The sequence below is a fragment of the Saccostrea cucullata genome, unplaced genomic scaffold (assembly GCF_032062105.1).
Source record: "Saccostrea cucullata isolate Sc308-1 unplaced genomic scaffold, CSIRO_AGI_Scuc_v1 ctg3205, whole genome shotgun sequence".
Classification (NCBI taxonomy): Eukaryota; Metazoa; Mollusca; class Bivalvia; order Ostreida; family Ostreidae; genus Saccostrea; species Saccostrea cuccullata.
Genome location: NW_026938243.1, coordinates 102,050 through 116,513, shown reverse-complemented (window position 1 = coordinate 116,513; position 14,464 = coordinate 102,050). Strand labels below are relative to the sequence as shown.

Genomic DNA, 14,464 nt, shown 5'->3' with positions numbered 1-14,464 from the left:
TGCTGTAATGACAATATATTTCTTGAATTAGAGAAACCTGTAGGCACCTTTCATTTAATAGATCTTGGCCTTACTTAAGTTGACAAATCCAAGACTATATTGTGTGATGAAATTGCCATGTATACAACAAACTGTAATAATGTTAATGGTATGTAACTATTTTGAAGGAATGCAAAAATCTTTTTAAAATCGTCAGTTGTCAACTACCGGTAAATAGTGTAATATCTTGATGAAATGTGTCTCTAAGTCAAAGATGTACGTGTTGTAGATTGTGTGTACATTTTGTGTTATATACAGGTGACTCTCGATCTCTCGAAGTTCAAGGGACCGCAAGAAAAGTTCGAGAGATCGAAGGGTTCGAGAGATAGAAAGTAAATGAAATCCGGAATTTTCAGTTCCGATCGTCGAAGTTCTTCTTTTATAGATACCGGAAGTATATGTCAATAGAGTCATTGCACGTTTTCTATCGTATTTTACAGGTAATATTTACTTGATATCAACAACAATGATCGTACTTCGACTAAATAAAATTTCTAAAGTTTCAATGCTTATTTGTTCTTTTAATGATTACATGAAATCCGAATAGCAATTGTCTGTTTGACTATTCTGCGGCTTGATCGGATCCTTCACCTGTTCACCAATGTTCACAAGATTTTTCTTAATCGGTATTTGGTACTTCAGAAAGGAATTTCTTGTGTAATATTTGCCATACTAGGATTATGTCAACCCTAAAAAAAGTTCATAGCCTATGGGAACTTATCTATTAGACTATAAATTATTTTCTAAAAATTATCGTCTCGTTTTAAAGTCAAAATAAGTTGTAAATTTAAAAACAGTTTATAATTTACCAATAATAATCAATTAATTATATCAACACACGGACTACCCACAGGTGAAGTGTCATCTATGTAAACACCCAATTAACACCTCAATGCCAAGCCCCAGGCGTTCACTGTTTTCCAGGTAAGTTCTGGCTGCATCAATTTTACGCTTGATTGGCTTGTATACACACGCAATCAAAACTTCGAGAGATAGAGAGTAAAATTCAATGAAATATCTGTAACGGGACCCATGTTTTGGTTCGAGAGATAGAGAACTTCGAGAGATAGAAGTTCGAGAGATCAGGAGTAAATTTGCTTAGTTATATAGAGCAAAAAACGGGACCGGAGGTTCACTTCGAGAGATCGAGAACTTCGAGAGATCGGAGTTCGAGCCATCGAGAGTCACCTGTATAATGAAATGCTGTACATTCCTTTTCATAATCATTTGTTACTTATTCATATTCTTGGAGTTTTATTACAATTTCTCTATTTAATATGATCTTTTAAATTAAAAGTACAATTTTTTATAAACATTTTTAAGCTGAAAGTAGCCCTGAACAGTCATTTAATAATAAAATCTGTGTAAGTGCAAAAAGGTCAAGAATATTAGTATCGGTAAATAACTCTCTCATTCCTTTAAGGGGAAAGGTATATATTTTAATCACTTTTTGTAATCTTTTGGGAATGTTCTTTATTATATTAAAGATTGAAAACATTGTGACAAAGACTTCTGATATATATTTACAAATATAGGGTTAAAAATTGACTGAAAATAAAAAGAGTTCATTTGCCTATAGTTTTGAAAATGTGGACTTATCTTTTATGTCAATTGAATAAAAAAGTATTTATTCTCGGGAAATATTGTTTGATACTGTTCAATTAATAAACAATAAAAACAATGATGTTTAAAGAAATTTTGGGATTTTGTTGTCTTCTTTGCATGACAAGTGTAGTGTCCCGGAATTATTCTTTCCGGATTTGTTGGTTTTTACCTTACTTTTATTGTATACCGGAAATGATCTAAGGCATCAGTGCCAACCTCGTGGGTTCCAGACCCCAGCTTATTTTACTGCATTTAAAGCCACCTATGAAGTAAGTTTTGTGATTTTTCATTTACTATTATGTGTAGGCAATGCATAATATTCATTTTCTAGTCATTTGTAATTTTTTAACTGTCATATTGAGTCAAGGCGCACTTGGCGCGTTTTTTGCCTGTCTTTGTTTTGATCGTTAAATTTGATTGCAACAATCGATTGATTATTCCATTATTAATACATCTGTAAACATGCTAGGGATAAACTATGTTGATGTCTGTCTATTATGTTTTGGAAATTATTTCGTTAGAACAGCTACTCCTTGAAATCTGATAAAATTCAAAACTATGGAAACCCGCTCTAGTCATATTTTTATTATGTATGTTTTATATCGACATATTGCTTACCTTTTTGTATTATTTGTTTTTAGTTTTTCACCCTCTCCGGGGGTTTGGACGCAATAAACTCATTCAACATTGCACAGTGAAAAATTCATAGCCGAGCTAGTGATTAATTGAATGGAAAAATCAACGACAAACATCAGCCAGATAAGTCCACCTACAGCCATGTCTTCAGGGAGAAGGTTTTCCTCCATAGTTTCAGAGCTAGCCAGACACCGGGCCAAATTAGAAGCGGCGAAAGTGCGGAAAAAATATCTGCAACAAGAATTTGAGATGGAGAAACAAAAAGCTGTACTTGACCATGACCTTAAAATTCTACAGTGCAAGAGAGAGATGGAGGAGGCACAGATTGAAATGAACAGTCTAGATTACTTAGATGAAGTATCAGATGAGAATTTCACAGATAAAGATTACAAAACCTTCAGCAACTCGCTGAAATGAGAGTTGAAGAGTTTGTACAGCAGCAGTCAGAGCTAAAAACTGGATTCGAGAAAAAGGAACAAAGTGTCGTACCAAACAACATTACACTGTCTCCTATGGCGCCAGCATTTGTTCCAAAACAAGACTCAAGCAATGGACATATTAATGAAGTGTCTAAGTTCCTCGCGAAGAAAGATTTATTGTGGTGCCGACTCAAAAAATTTGACGACCGTCCAGAATACTTCACAGGATGGAAAACAAGTTTTAAAAATATTGTGAGTGAACTCAACTTATCATCCTTTGAAGAGTTAGAACTGTTGAATAAGTGGTTGGGACCTGAATCAGCGAGATATGCACAAAGCATAAGGACCGCCAGTGTGAATCCTGATGTTGCTTTAGCCCGACTATGGGAACGCATGGAGGACAGGTATGGTAGACCTGAGATGATCGAAGCGGCACTGAAAAACAAACTTTGGGCCTTTCCGAAACTGAGTATTAAGGACAACAAAAATTTATATGACCTCTTAGACATCGTGTCAGAAATAGAAGCAGCAAAGGAAATTCCACACCTGTCTTCGCTTTTCGCATACTTTGACTCGTCAAGTGGAGTGAACCCCATTGTGTCAAAGCTCCCTTACCAAATCCAAGAGAAGTGGACCAGGCATGCAAACAGCTTCAAAGAAAATCATTACATGACTTTTCCACCCTTCCATGTTTTCTGCAAATTTCTCCGTGACACTGCACGAATGAAAAATGACCCATCCTTTTACTATGACAATGTGACCGAGAACGCCAAAGTTGTTCAGGACGGAAGTCGACGAAAGCCTCAGTACCCTACAGGTGCTTCATCTATCGCCACAAGGAAAACTGACACAAACGCTTCAAGGCCCATGGACAAGACAGAACACACACAACTGTGCCCCTTACATGAGACTGGCCATTCATTGAACTCTTGTCGTGCCTTCCAGAAGAAAACCGTTCGAGAGAGAAGAGAGTTCCTTAGATCAAAGGGAATTTGTTTCAAATGCTGTGAAGAGAAACATCTAGCCAAAGACTGTCAGAAAACGATAAAGTGTAATATCTGCAAGGAGCCAGGACATGCCACCGCCCTGCATGTTGGAAAACGCGCAAGTGACACTGACAATGACAGCCAGGTGAAGACTGTATGTACACAAATTTGCGGAAACGTACATAAAACTAGCAAATCCTGTGCTAAGACTCTCTTGGTCAACATCCGCCATGGAAACAACCCGGACAAGGTGCTACGAACGTATGCGATAATTGATGAACAGAGCAATCGGTCATTGGCAAACAGTGATTTCTTCAACTTCTTTGGTGTGGAAGGTCCAGACATCCAATACGAACTTACCTCATGTTCCGGGCAGTCTACTCAATCTGGAAGGAGATCGGCGGGATTTGTTATCTCATCTTTGGACGGAAATTCTAGTCTTCGTCTTCCACCATTAATGGAATGCAACTATATCCCAAACAACCGGGATGAGATTCCGACACCGGAGGTCGCGAGATCTTACAGACACATGAGAGACATTGAGGAGGAAATAGCCCCTTTAGATCAGGACGCAGAGATAACATTGCTAGTTGGCAGAGATTTGTTGCCTGCTCACCACATTTTAGACCAAAGACTGGGAGACTCCGACTCTCCATTTGCTCAAAGATTGCACCTAGGGTGGGTAGTGATTGGTGAGGTATGTTACGGGGCCTCACATTCTCAGGAATCTTTGTCAGTGTGTAAGACTTAAACCAGGACCAATGGATGTATGTCTCTCATGGAAACCTGCGAAAATTCATTTCAATTGAAGGAAGCAGACATATTCGCTAAGACGAAGCATGACGACTCACCAGGCCTCTCCGTGGAGGATAAGAAATTCGTCGACATCATGGAGCAAGGTTTTGAAAGAGATTCTGAAGGATGTTGGAGTGCACCACTTCCATTTAGAGAAAACCGACCTCTTCTTCCGAGCAATAGAATTCACGCACTTAACAGGGCAAATCTACTCACCAGATCTCTTCAGAAAGACCCTGACAAAAAGCAGCATGTCGTAAAATTTATGAGCAAACTCCTGGATAAGGCCATGCTGAGATTGCGCCACCACTTTCTTCTCCAGAGGAGGAACATTGGTACTTGCCGCTTTTCGCAGTTTATCATCCAAAGAAAGGAAGTGTCAGATGCGTGTTTGATTCATCCGCACAGATTCAAGGACTCAGTCTCAACAGTGTTCTCTTGACCGGACCAGACTTGGTAAACAGCCTTCTTGGAATCCTGCTTAGGTTTCGCCAGTTCCAGGTAGCAGTGACAGCAGACGTAGAACAGATGTTTTACCGATTCTCAGTTCCAGCATGTCACAGAAACTATTTATGATTCTTTTGGCACAAAGACAATGATGTAGAGAAAGAACTTACAGAGTACAGAATGAAGAGACATGTCTTTGGGAATAGTGCATCCCCAGCAGCAGCTACCTTGGGACTGCGCAGAACTGTAAGAAATGCTGATGAGGTTGTTAGACAATTTGTGAGTAGAAACTTTTATGTCGACGATGGGCTCTTATCCGTAGATACAGTTGAGGAAGCAGTTAATACAGTCGCAAAAACACAGAAAATTCTCATGGAGGAAGGAAATATCAGGTTGCATAAATTGGCTTCCAATGATCCGAAGGTATGCGCGGCATTTCCAAACAATGACTTAGCCAAAGAACTCAAGGATCTGAACCTAGATTTAGATGAAACACCCCTTCAACGGACCCTTGGTGTGAGCTGGAATTTGTCTACAGACATGTTTACATTTCAAGTCTCGCGTACTCTTCATCCTTATACAAAAAGGGGAGTACTTGCTACTATCAACAGCCTTTATGATCCAATTGGATTCCTCGCACCTGTTATAGTCAAAGGAAAAATGATACTACGTGACTTGATGGCAGAGAAATTAGACTGGGACGACCCACTCCCCAAGGACCAGTACTCTCTATGGTGTGAGTGGCGAGAGTCATTGCCAGCGTTAGAGGACATAGCAATACCAAGGGCTTACGCTTACATCAATTGTGCAGAGGTCTTGCGAAGAGAACTACACATATTTGCCGATGCGTCACAAAAGGCAATTGGTGCAGTGGCCTACATGAAGACTTACCAGACAGACGGCACCCCTCATATAGGATTTGTCCAGGCAAAGGCAAAGGTGGCACCCGTACATGAACACAATTCCACGTCTGGAATTGTGTGCAGCTGTGTTGGCATCTCAACTGAAAAGCACAATTTTGAACAACCTAGATGTTGAAATAGCCGCCACAACCTTGTATTCAGATAGCAAGGTCGTACTTGGATACATCAACAACGAACGCAGACGATTCTACATATATGTGGGAAATAGAGTAGAAAGAATACGTCAGGCGACATCTTCGCATGAGTGGGAATATTGTCCTACAGATCAAAACCAAAAGACATTGCCACCAGGTCAATCAAACCCTGCGACCTTCAAGAGAGCAGATGGTTATGTGGACCAAATTTCCTTAGGAACATGAAAGAGGAAAAGTGTAATCCCAGTGAACCAGGAAATCCCACTGACAGATTCCCATTGGTGGATGTGGAACAAGATAAAGAAGTGAGGCCCATTGTGAAAACCTTGCATACCACATGCAAGGATGAAGTATACCACTCCTGGTGCAAGCGATTTAAGAATTTCTCCTCTTGGATCGGACTAGTCAGAGCTATTGCGCGACTTCAGCACCTTGCTCACTCCTTTAACAAGTCTAGTAGCTGTGTGGGATGTCACCATTGCTCAGTCCCGAAGAGTGCTGAAGCATACAAAAGAGCTGAAGAATTCATTATGAAGGCAGTTCAGAGAGAATACTTTCCGGAGGAAGTTGAGAGCCTTATGGAGGGGAGAGAAATTAAGAAGGGAAACGCTGTCTTGGGATTGTCACCGTTTTTTAGACTCCAGAGGACTTCTACGAGTTGGAGGAAGGTTGAGGCGTGGAACCAAATCACTTCGTCAGATTGAAACTTGTCCTATATTGATACCAAAAGGAAGTCATTTAGCCACATTGTTAGCTCTACATTGTCATGAACAGGTCTTTCATCAAGGTCGACGCCTCACAGGAGGGAAACTTCACAGCATGGGACTCTGGATTGTTGGAGCAAAGAGGTTAATCAACAGTCTTCTGGGAAATGTGTCATCTGCAAAAGATTGCGTGGTGCATTCTGCTCTCCTAAAATGGCCGAACTTCCTGAAGACCGTTTAAGTCCTGGACCCCCCTTTACCTACGTCGGAGTAGATGTATTCGGTCCTTGGAGCATAACCGCACGCAAAACCAGAGGAAGTCATGTAACGCAGAAAAGATGGGCTGTACTTTTCACGTGTTAAACCAGCAGGGCTGTCCACATTGAAATCTCAGAGGAACTCAGCACGTCAAGCTTTATCAACGCAATGAGGCGCTTTATCGCCATTCGAGGACCAGTAAAGATCTTCAGATCAGATCGTGGTACCAACTTTGTCGGTGGAGTCAAAGAGTTGGGCATGAAGAACATTGTGACAGAAGACACCTCCATCAAGAACTTCCTAGCAGAAAATGGCTGCGTTTGGGTCTTCAACCCACAACATGCCTCCCATTTCGGAGGCGTGTGGGAGCGAATGATCGGAATGGCGCGGAGGATCCTGGACGGTATCCTGCTCAGCAAAAAGCACATTAAAGATCTCACTCATGAGGTGCTTGTAACTCTCATGGCCGAAATCAGTGCGGTCATCAATTCGAGACCAATTGCGGCAATATCCACAGATCCTGATGACCCGTCCATATTAGCACCAGCCAGCCTTTTGACCCAAAAGATCGGAACACCACCAGATGACATTCCTAAGTTTGGGATCAAAGATATATACAAGTCACAGTGGCAGAGGGTCCAGGTGATGGCAGACGAGTTCTGGAAAAAGTGGCAGAAAGAGTACCTGACGGGACTTCAGACCAGGAGAAAGTGGGCGACAGACCAACCTAACCTAAAGACAGGTGACATTGTTTTGTTACGAGAGTACGATTCTGGACGCAACTCATGGCCGACTGCCATGGTCAAACAGACGTTCCCGGGAGCTGATGGAAGAGTGCGAGAAGTGGAGATCCGTTTGTTCAGAGGAGAAAAAGAGTTCACTTACGTCCGTCCCGTTCACGAAGTTGTGCCGTTGATTACTGACTGAATTAACACTTTTATATACGCAAACTGCTCTTGTGTGTTTCATTGTTTGTGTTTTGATGAATAAGAATAATTGTTGTCTCATCACCCTTTATGTAAGGTCTTATTAATTGTCAGTTTGTTTTGAATTATTTCATTAGGGTGATTTTTTGTAAAATCAGGAGGGGAGTGTAATGTCCCGGAATTATTCTTTCCGGATTTGTTGGTTTTTACCTTACTTTTATTGTATACCGGAAATGATCTAAGGCATCAGTGCCAACCTCGTGGGTTTCAGAACCCAGCTTATTTTACTGCATTTAAAGCCACCTATGAAGTAAGTTTTGTGATTTTTCATTTACTATTATGTGTAGGCAATGCATAATATTCATTTTCTAGTCATTTGTAATTTTTTAACTGTCATATTGAGTCAAGGCGCACTTGGCGCGTTTTTTGCCTGTCTTTGTTTTGATCGTTAAATTTGATTGCAACAATCGATTGATTATTCCATTATTAATACATCTGTAAACATGCTAGGGATAAACTATGTTGATGTCTGTCTATTATGTTTTGGAAATTATTTCGTTAGAACAGCTACTCCTTGAAATCTGATAAAATTCAAAACTATGGAAACCCGCTCTAGTCATATTTTTATTATGTATGTTTTATATCGACATATTGCTTACATTTTTGTATTATTTGTTTTTAGTTTTTCACCCTCTCCGGGGGTTTGGATGCAATAAACTCATTCAACATTGCACAACAAGTACCCCTAAAATGACTGAAATTGTGAAGTCGCAGTATGTATTTATCATTCCATGTTTAACTGGCTGCACTACATTTAATAACAAGGAAACATGTCATGTGCTTTTAACTGATTGATAAGCAAGTGCTAATTTATCATTATGAAAAGTTTGAAAATCTTGTGACAAAGACTTCTCCGACATAGGTTCTACCTTAAACGAGGTAAATTATTAACAAGCAAGTTGATGAAACAAGAATATCAACATCGTTTAAAGTCATCATTTCGTAAATTCTATGGTCGATACAATGACCTTGTCAGCAAATACAATTTATCATTGAATGAAATGCTGACTGACGTTTTTCATACCAATTGTTGGTACATTATTTATACACTGAATTGACCACGGATTTTTTTTCCGTTATTTCCTGATTATGACAACGAGCACACGGCGGGTGTGACCGGTCGGCAGGGGATGCTCACTCCTCCATGGCACCTGATCCCACCTCTGATGTTTCGGAGGTCCATGTTTGCTCTGCTCTTATTTTGTATATTTGTTTTATGGACGTTGAGATTGAATACTGTTCGTTATTTTCATATCCTTCTGTATGGCAATCGTAAAATTTATGTTATATTCTTTAGCGAAAATACACATTTTAGGTGTATGGAAGATGAGAGTAGTTTTTGAGGTGATAAGACAACTTATGCTGGTTGAATTTTGAAGTACTCATATAGTGTAATACTGTTATAACATCACAAGTGACATCAACCTGTATGTTTACAGCCAGTGTTTTGTCCAATTATTCCTTTAATGATTTCATTTTTATTTTCGTTTTGTACATAAATGCATGTACAATGTATATATTTTATAGTACAAAATTCAATTAATACTTATTGTTAAACCTTTAACAGAGCCTAAAGTAAGTTGAGCTGATGTTGTACTGTATGTCTGTTTGTATCGGTACATGTGAACTAAATTGATTTTTTTTCAAACCTTGGCCTCTCTTTTGCTATGTCCTTTGTATCTTGCATATGCTTAGATACATTCTTTTTTAGTTTTTATGAATGTCATTTTTAGCTCTACTGGTCAGAGACCAGAAGAGCTTATGCGATAGTAATGCGTCCGTCGTCCGTCCGTCTGTCTGTCTGTCTGTAAACAATTTTTCAAAATGCTACTCCTCCTACAGTTTTGGTCCGATTTCAATATAACTTGGCACACAAGTAGACTTCACTAATATACATAATTCTGTGCATCGGTTTTGGATTTCTATGAACGATGTTGCCATGGTAACTAAAAATAGACATTTCTATGAAATTCTTTCAAAATGCTACTCCTCCTACAGTTTTGGTTTGATTTCAATGTAACTTGGCACACAAGTAGACTACAATAACTTACATAATTCTGTGCATTGGTTTTGGATTTCGATATACGGTGTTGCCATGGCTACTAAAAATAGAACTTTCTGTGAAATTCTTTCAAAATGCTACTCCTCCTACAGCTTTTTTCCAATTTCAATATAACTGGGCACATAAGTAAACTGCACTAATATACATAATTCTGTGCATCGCTTTAAGATTTCGATAAATGATGTTGCCATTTTTACTAAAAATAAAAAGTTCTCTAAAATTCTTTCAAATTGCTTTTCCTCATACAGTTTTGGTTTGATTTCAATGTAACTTGGCACAGAAGTAGACTACACTATTTTACATAATTCTGTGCATTGGTTTTGGATTTCAATAAACGGTGTTGCCATGGTTACTAAAAAAAGAAATTTCTGTGACATTTTTCCAGAATGCTACTTCTCCTACAGTTTTAGTCTGATTTCATTATAACTTGGCACTCAAATAGAATACTCTAAGGTACATAATTCTTTGCATCGGTTTTTGATTTCGATGAACGATGTTGCCATGGTTACTAAAAATAGAAATTTCTGTGAAATTCTTTCAAAATGCTATTCCTCCTACAGTTTTGGTTTGATTTCAATGTAACTTGGCACAGAAGTAGACTACACTCAGTTACATAATTCTGTGCATTAGTTTTGGATTTCGATAAACGGTGTTGCCATTATTACTAAAAATAGACATTTCTGTGAAATTCTTTCAAAATGCTACATGTACTCCTCCTACAGTTTTGGTCTGATTTCAATATATCTTGGGACACAAATAGAATACTCTAAGGTACATAATTCTTTGCATCGGTTTTTGATTTCGATGAACGATGTTGCCATGGTTACTAAAAATAGAAATTTCTGTGAAATTCTTTCAAAATGCTATTCCTCCTACAGTTTTGGTTTGATTTCAATATAATTTGGCACAGAAGTAGACTACATTCAGTTACATAATTCTGTGCATTGGTTTTGGATTTCGATAAACGGTGTTACCATGATTACAAAAAATAGACATTTCTGTGAAATTCTTTCAAAATGCTACATGTACTCCTCCTACAGTTTTGGTCTGATTTCAATATATCTTGGGACACAAATAGAATACTCTAAGGTACATAATTCTTTGCATCGGTTTTTGATTTCGATGAACGATGTTGCCATGGTTACTAAAAATAGAAATTTATGTGAAACTCTTTCAAAATGCTACTCCTCCTACAGTTTTAGTCTGATTTCAATATAACTTGGCACACAAATAGAATACTCTAAGGTACATATTTCTTTGCATCGGTTTTTGATTTTGATGAACGATGTTGCCATGGTTACTAAAAATAGAAATTTCTGTGAAATTCTTTCAAATTGCTACTCCTCCTACAGTTTTGATCTGACTTTAATATAACTTGGCACACAAGTACAGTACCTGCATCGTTATTCTTTACAAATCTATCGTGTCCTATCGTGCGTGTATCGTATCGTATCATGCGTGTATCCTATCGTATCGTGTGTGTATCCTATCTTTTCTTATCATATCGTGTTTTCCGTTTATCGTGTTTTGCGTTTTCTATCATGTTTTCCGTTTATCGTGTTTTGCGTTTATTGTGTAGATCGTTTATCAGGTTCTATCGTGTTTTGCGTTTATCGTATATATTCAGAAATCCTCGCTGTTTATCTTTACTATTGTAAAAAACTACAGAGGTATTCCGAGTTTCTTTTTCGTTTTGTTAACTAAAATAAGATTATTTTAACCAAAAAAGAGAAAGGAAAGTTTTATTTCTTAGTTTTTTAATTATTAAAAGAAATATTAAAGCGTGGAAGGAAAATCATGAATATATAAATAATATTATAATAAATGAATTAATTAGAAATAAATTAAATCGAGAAAATAATTATATCCGAGGCAAGCAGAGAAGCAAAATTGATATTTGAAAATGAAATAATCGGTTCCCTGATTTTTTTTTAATCCACCGAACTGACGTGTATGTTTTTTTTTTTTTGTTTGTTTTTTTTTTTTTTGGGGGGGGGGGGGTCAAAATTAAATGTTAATAGCATTTTTTAAAATTAATCAGAGTAACTAGAGAGGATGATTTTCGGTAACTCACGGTGTATACGTACCCCAACCCCCTCCATCCCGATTAAATTAAAATAATAATTAGCAGGGGATTGATATTGTATCTTTTTTAAATTAAATATTCATTTTCTTCCGATCAATCGTCTGGTAATTTAGAAATACCTTTTCGCCCCTGATCTGCATGTTTTCACAATTATCTAAAATCTTGATTTAAAAAAATATAACTAAGCTTTTCAGACATTGATCCATATATTAATAACTTTAACACTGATTTTGTCCGTAATATTAGGCCCAATTTATTTAAATTTGGTTTTTATCACTATCTAATTAGTTAAATTCTTTAATATGTCTAAATTTTAAACAAAAATCATAATTATAAAATGTAATGCATGAAAGTGCTCTAGCCGATTTATCACACCGTGGTAATTACTATAAAATATAAGTTTTTCATTTATCTTATCTAGCATTAGATAATCTAAAAATAATAAATAGGAAAAAGCATGGCGACTTTTCGCTGCTTACCTTTTCGTTGTAGAAATAAGCTGAAAATATAATGCACCCGAGTGTCAAATCGAGGAGCTTTCCTCACCAGAAAACTGACACGTATGTGTTCCGTTCCTCTCAAATCAGCACACCGCCTTACTGTGCGGTCAACAAGCACTCACCCTTCTCCCCTATCCCCCTAAATGACACCTCGGCCCGTGTTTGTTCACCGTTAACATACCTGATTTGCTCTCTCACCTTCTGTCAAACAGTATCTATTTTCGGGATTCTGTTCATACTTTGTGTGAACTCAATCATAAAAGTTTTTTGTAAATCAATTAAATTATTGTACAATTTATGGATTAAAAAGAAATCATTTCCTTGCTTCAATTTAAATAAAAAAATCATATAAATCAATTTACTGAAATAAAGTCTCTTTTAATAACTTTAAAAAAAAATATGGCACTTATGGTACATCATCGGGATTTCTTTCGGATCACCGGGTTTTCATCGGGTTACAGACAGTTCTGCTTTAATTCTAGCTATAGGAAACAATTTCTTTGATCTTAGAAAAGGTTGAAATAATTCTAACTCTCAAAACAATGAAAATTTGCTTGCATTATTTTTTTTACGAATAATGTATTGCACCGAATCAATTTATATTATTAATCGAATTCATTCAATACATGTACGTTTATAACAATATCTAAGAAATCAATATTTTTTGGCTATTTGGTCAATCATTTTTATCAAATTTAAATTGATTACAGACTTTCAAAATTCCGCCCTTCAAATATGCCTTTTATGAGATTGCCGGAAAAATCAAGTAAATAAATAATTTTCAGGGCTTAATAATTCATTCGCACATTAAACAGTTCAAACAAAGTTTAATATTAATGATTTATAATTATTTAGTCGGAAAAGTCGCATTTTACTCTAATATTTGTTAATTAATTTTGTGTCTTGTATTTTAAAGAAAAAAAAGTATTCTATCATTCAATGTTCATGAATTAAAACGATGTTTTAAGTATCTGATATATAAATGTTTACATGTACATAAGTGAGAGCTTAGCGTTAACGTACATGTACATGTGCAGTTGTTGCAGATTCATATTCTGTTGACACAGTTTACATGTATCAATCCAGAGTGCCATTACATTATTTAGATTTCTACTCAGGAAATTAACTTTCCTGAACTATGTAGTTCTTTAAAGCCGATTATTTCTTTGAACCGTTCTTTCGGCCGGTCTACTACATGTATGCTTTCCCTAAGATTTTAATATTTAATTGCGAATTTTGGATACACCGCAGATTATAAGCTTTAGACATTAAATACAAATATCTAATTTATTGCCTAAATTTTTTCCGTGAAATAAAGTAGTACTTAAAGATAAATTTATTAGGTATAAATGTTTAGTTTTTCATAAATAATTAATCTATTTAAAGAGTTGCATTAAATTATTATAGTACCCATGAGAAACGGCACATAGTTATGTAAGGGATTTTTGTGCATAAATTACATGTATGTTAAAATATCCATACTGAAACGAGTCATAGTTCAACCTTAAGATAAGAATTTCAACATTTACATAAATAATAGTAAATACAGACCCTTGAGTAGAAATTCAAAAAAATACAGTCTCCATTTCATAATAATCCATTTAATCATTATTAAAAATATATATAAATGAACAACATTTTTAGCTCACCTGAGCCAAAGGCTCAAGTGAGCTTTTCTGATCACATTTTGTCCGTCGTCCGTCCGTCCGTCTGTCCGTCTGTAAACTTTTCACATTTTCCACTTCTTCTCAAGAACCACTGGGCCAATTTTGACCAAACTTGGTACAAAGCATCCTTGGGTAAAGGGGAATTTAAATTGTTAAATTGAATGGAGATATCCCCTCGCAAGGAATGATAATCAAGAAAAGACAAAAATAGGGTGTG

General features: G+C 36.8%; 1 protein-coding gene across 1 annotated transcript; it reads left to right on the top strand.

The window, feature by feature from the left end:
• The first annotated feature begins 2,693 nt into the window (after positions 1 to 2,693).
• Positions 2,694 to 5,965, top strand: LOC134249761 (uncharacterized). Its single transcript, XM_062732106.1, has 3 exons — positions 2,694 to 4,382; positions 4,497 to 4,815; positions 5,073 to 5,965. The coding sequence occupies exons 1-3, from the start codon at positions 2,694 to 2,696 to the stop codon at positions 5,963 to 5,965; spliced, it is 2,901 nt and encodes a 966-aa protein (XP_062588090.1).
• Positions 5,966 to 14,464: the final 8,499 nt, after the last annotated feature.

Bases quoted from the DNA above. Each gene is read 5' to 3' on its own strand.
- LOC134249761 (XM_062732106.1), top strand. From the start codon at position 2,694: ATGAGAGTTGAAGAGTTTGTACAGCAGCAGTCAGAGCTAAAAACTGGA. The intron at 4,383-4,496 runs GTATGTTACGGG...TTTCAATTGAAG, and splicing joins GGTGGGTAGTGATTGGTGAG to GAAGCAGACATATTCGCTAA. The intron at 4,816-5,072 runs GTACTTGCCGCT...TTTGGCACAAAG, and splicing joins TCTCCAGAGGAGGAACATTG to ACAATGATGTAGAGAAAGAA.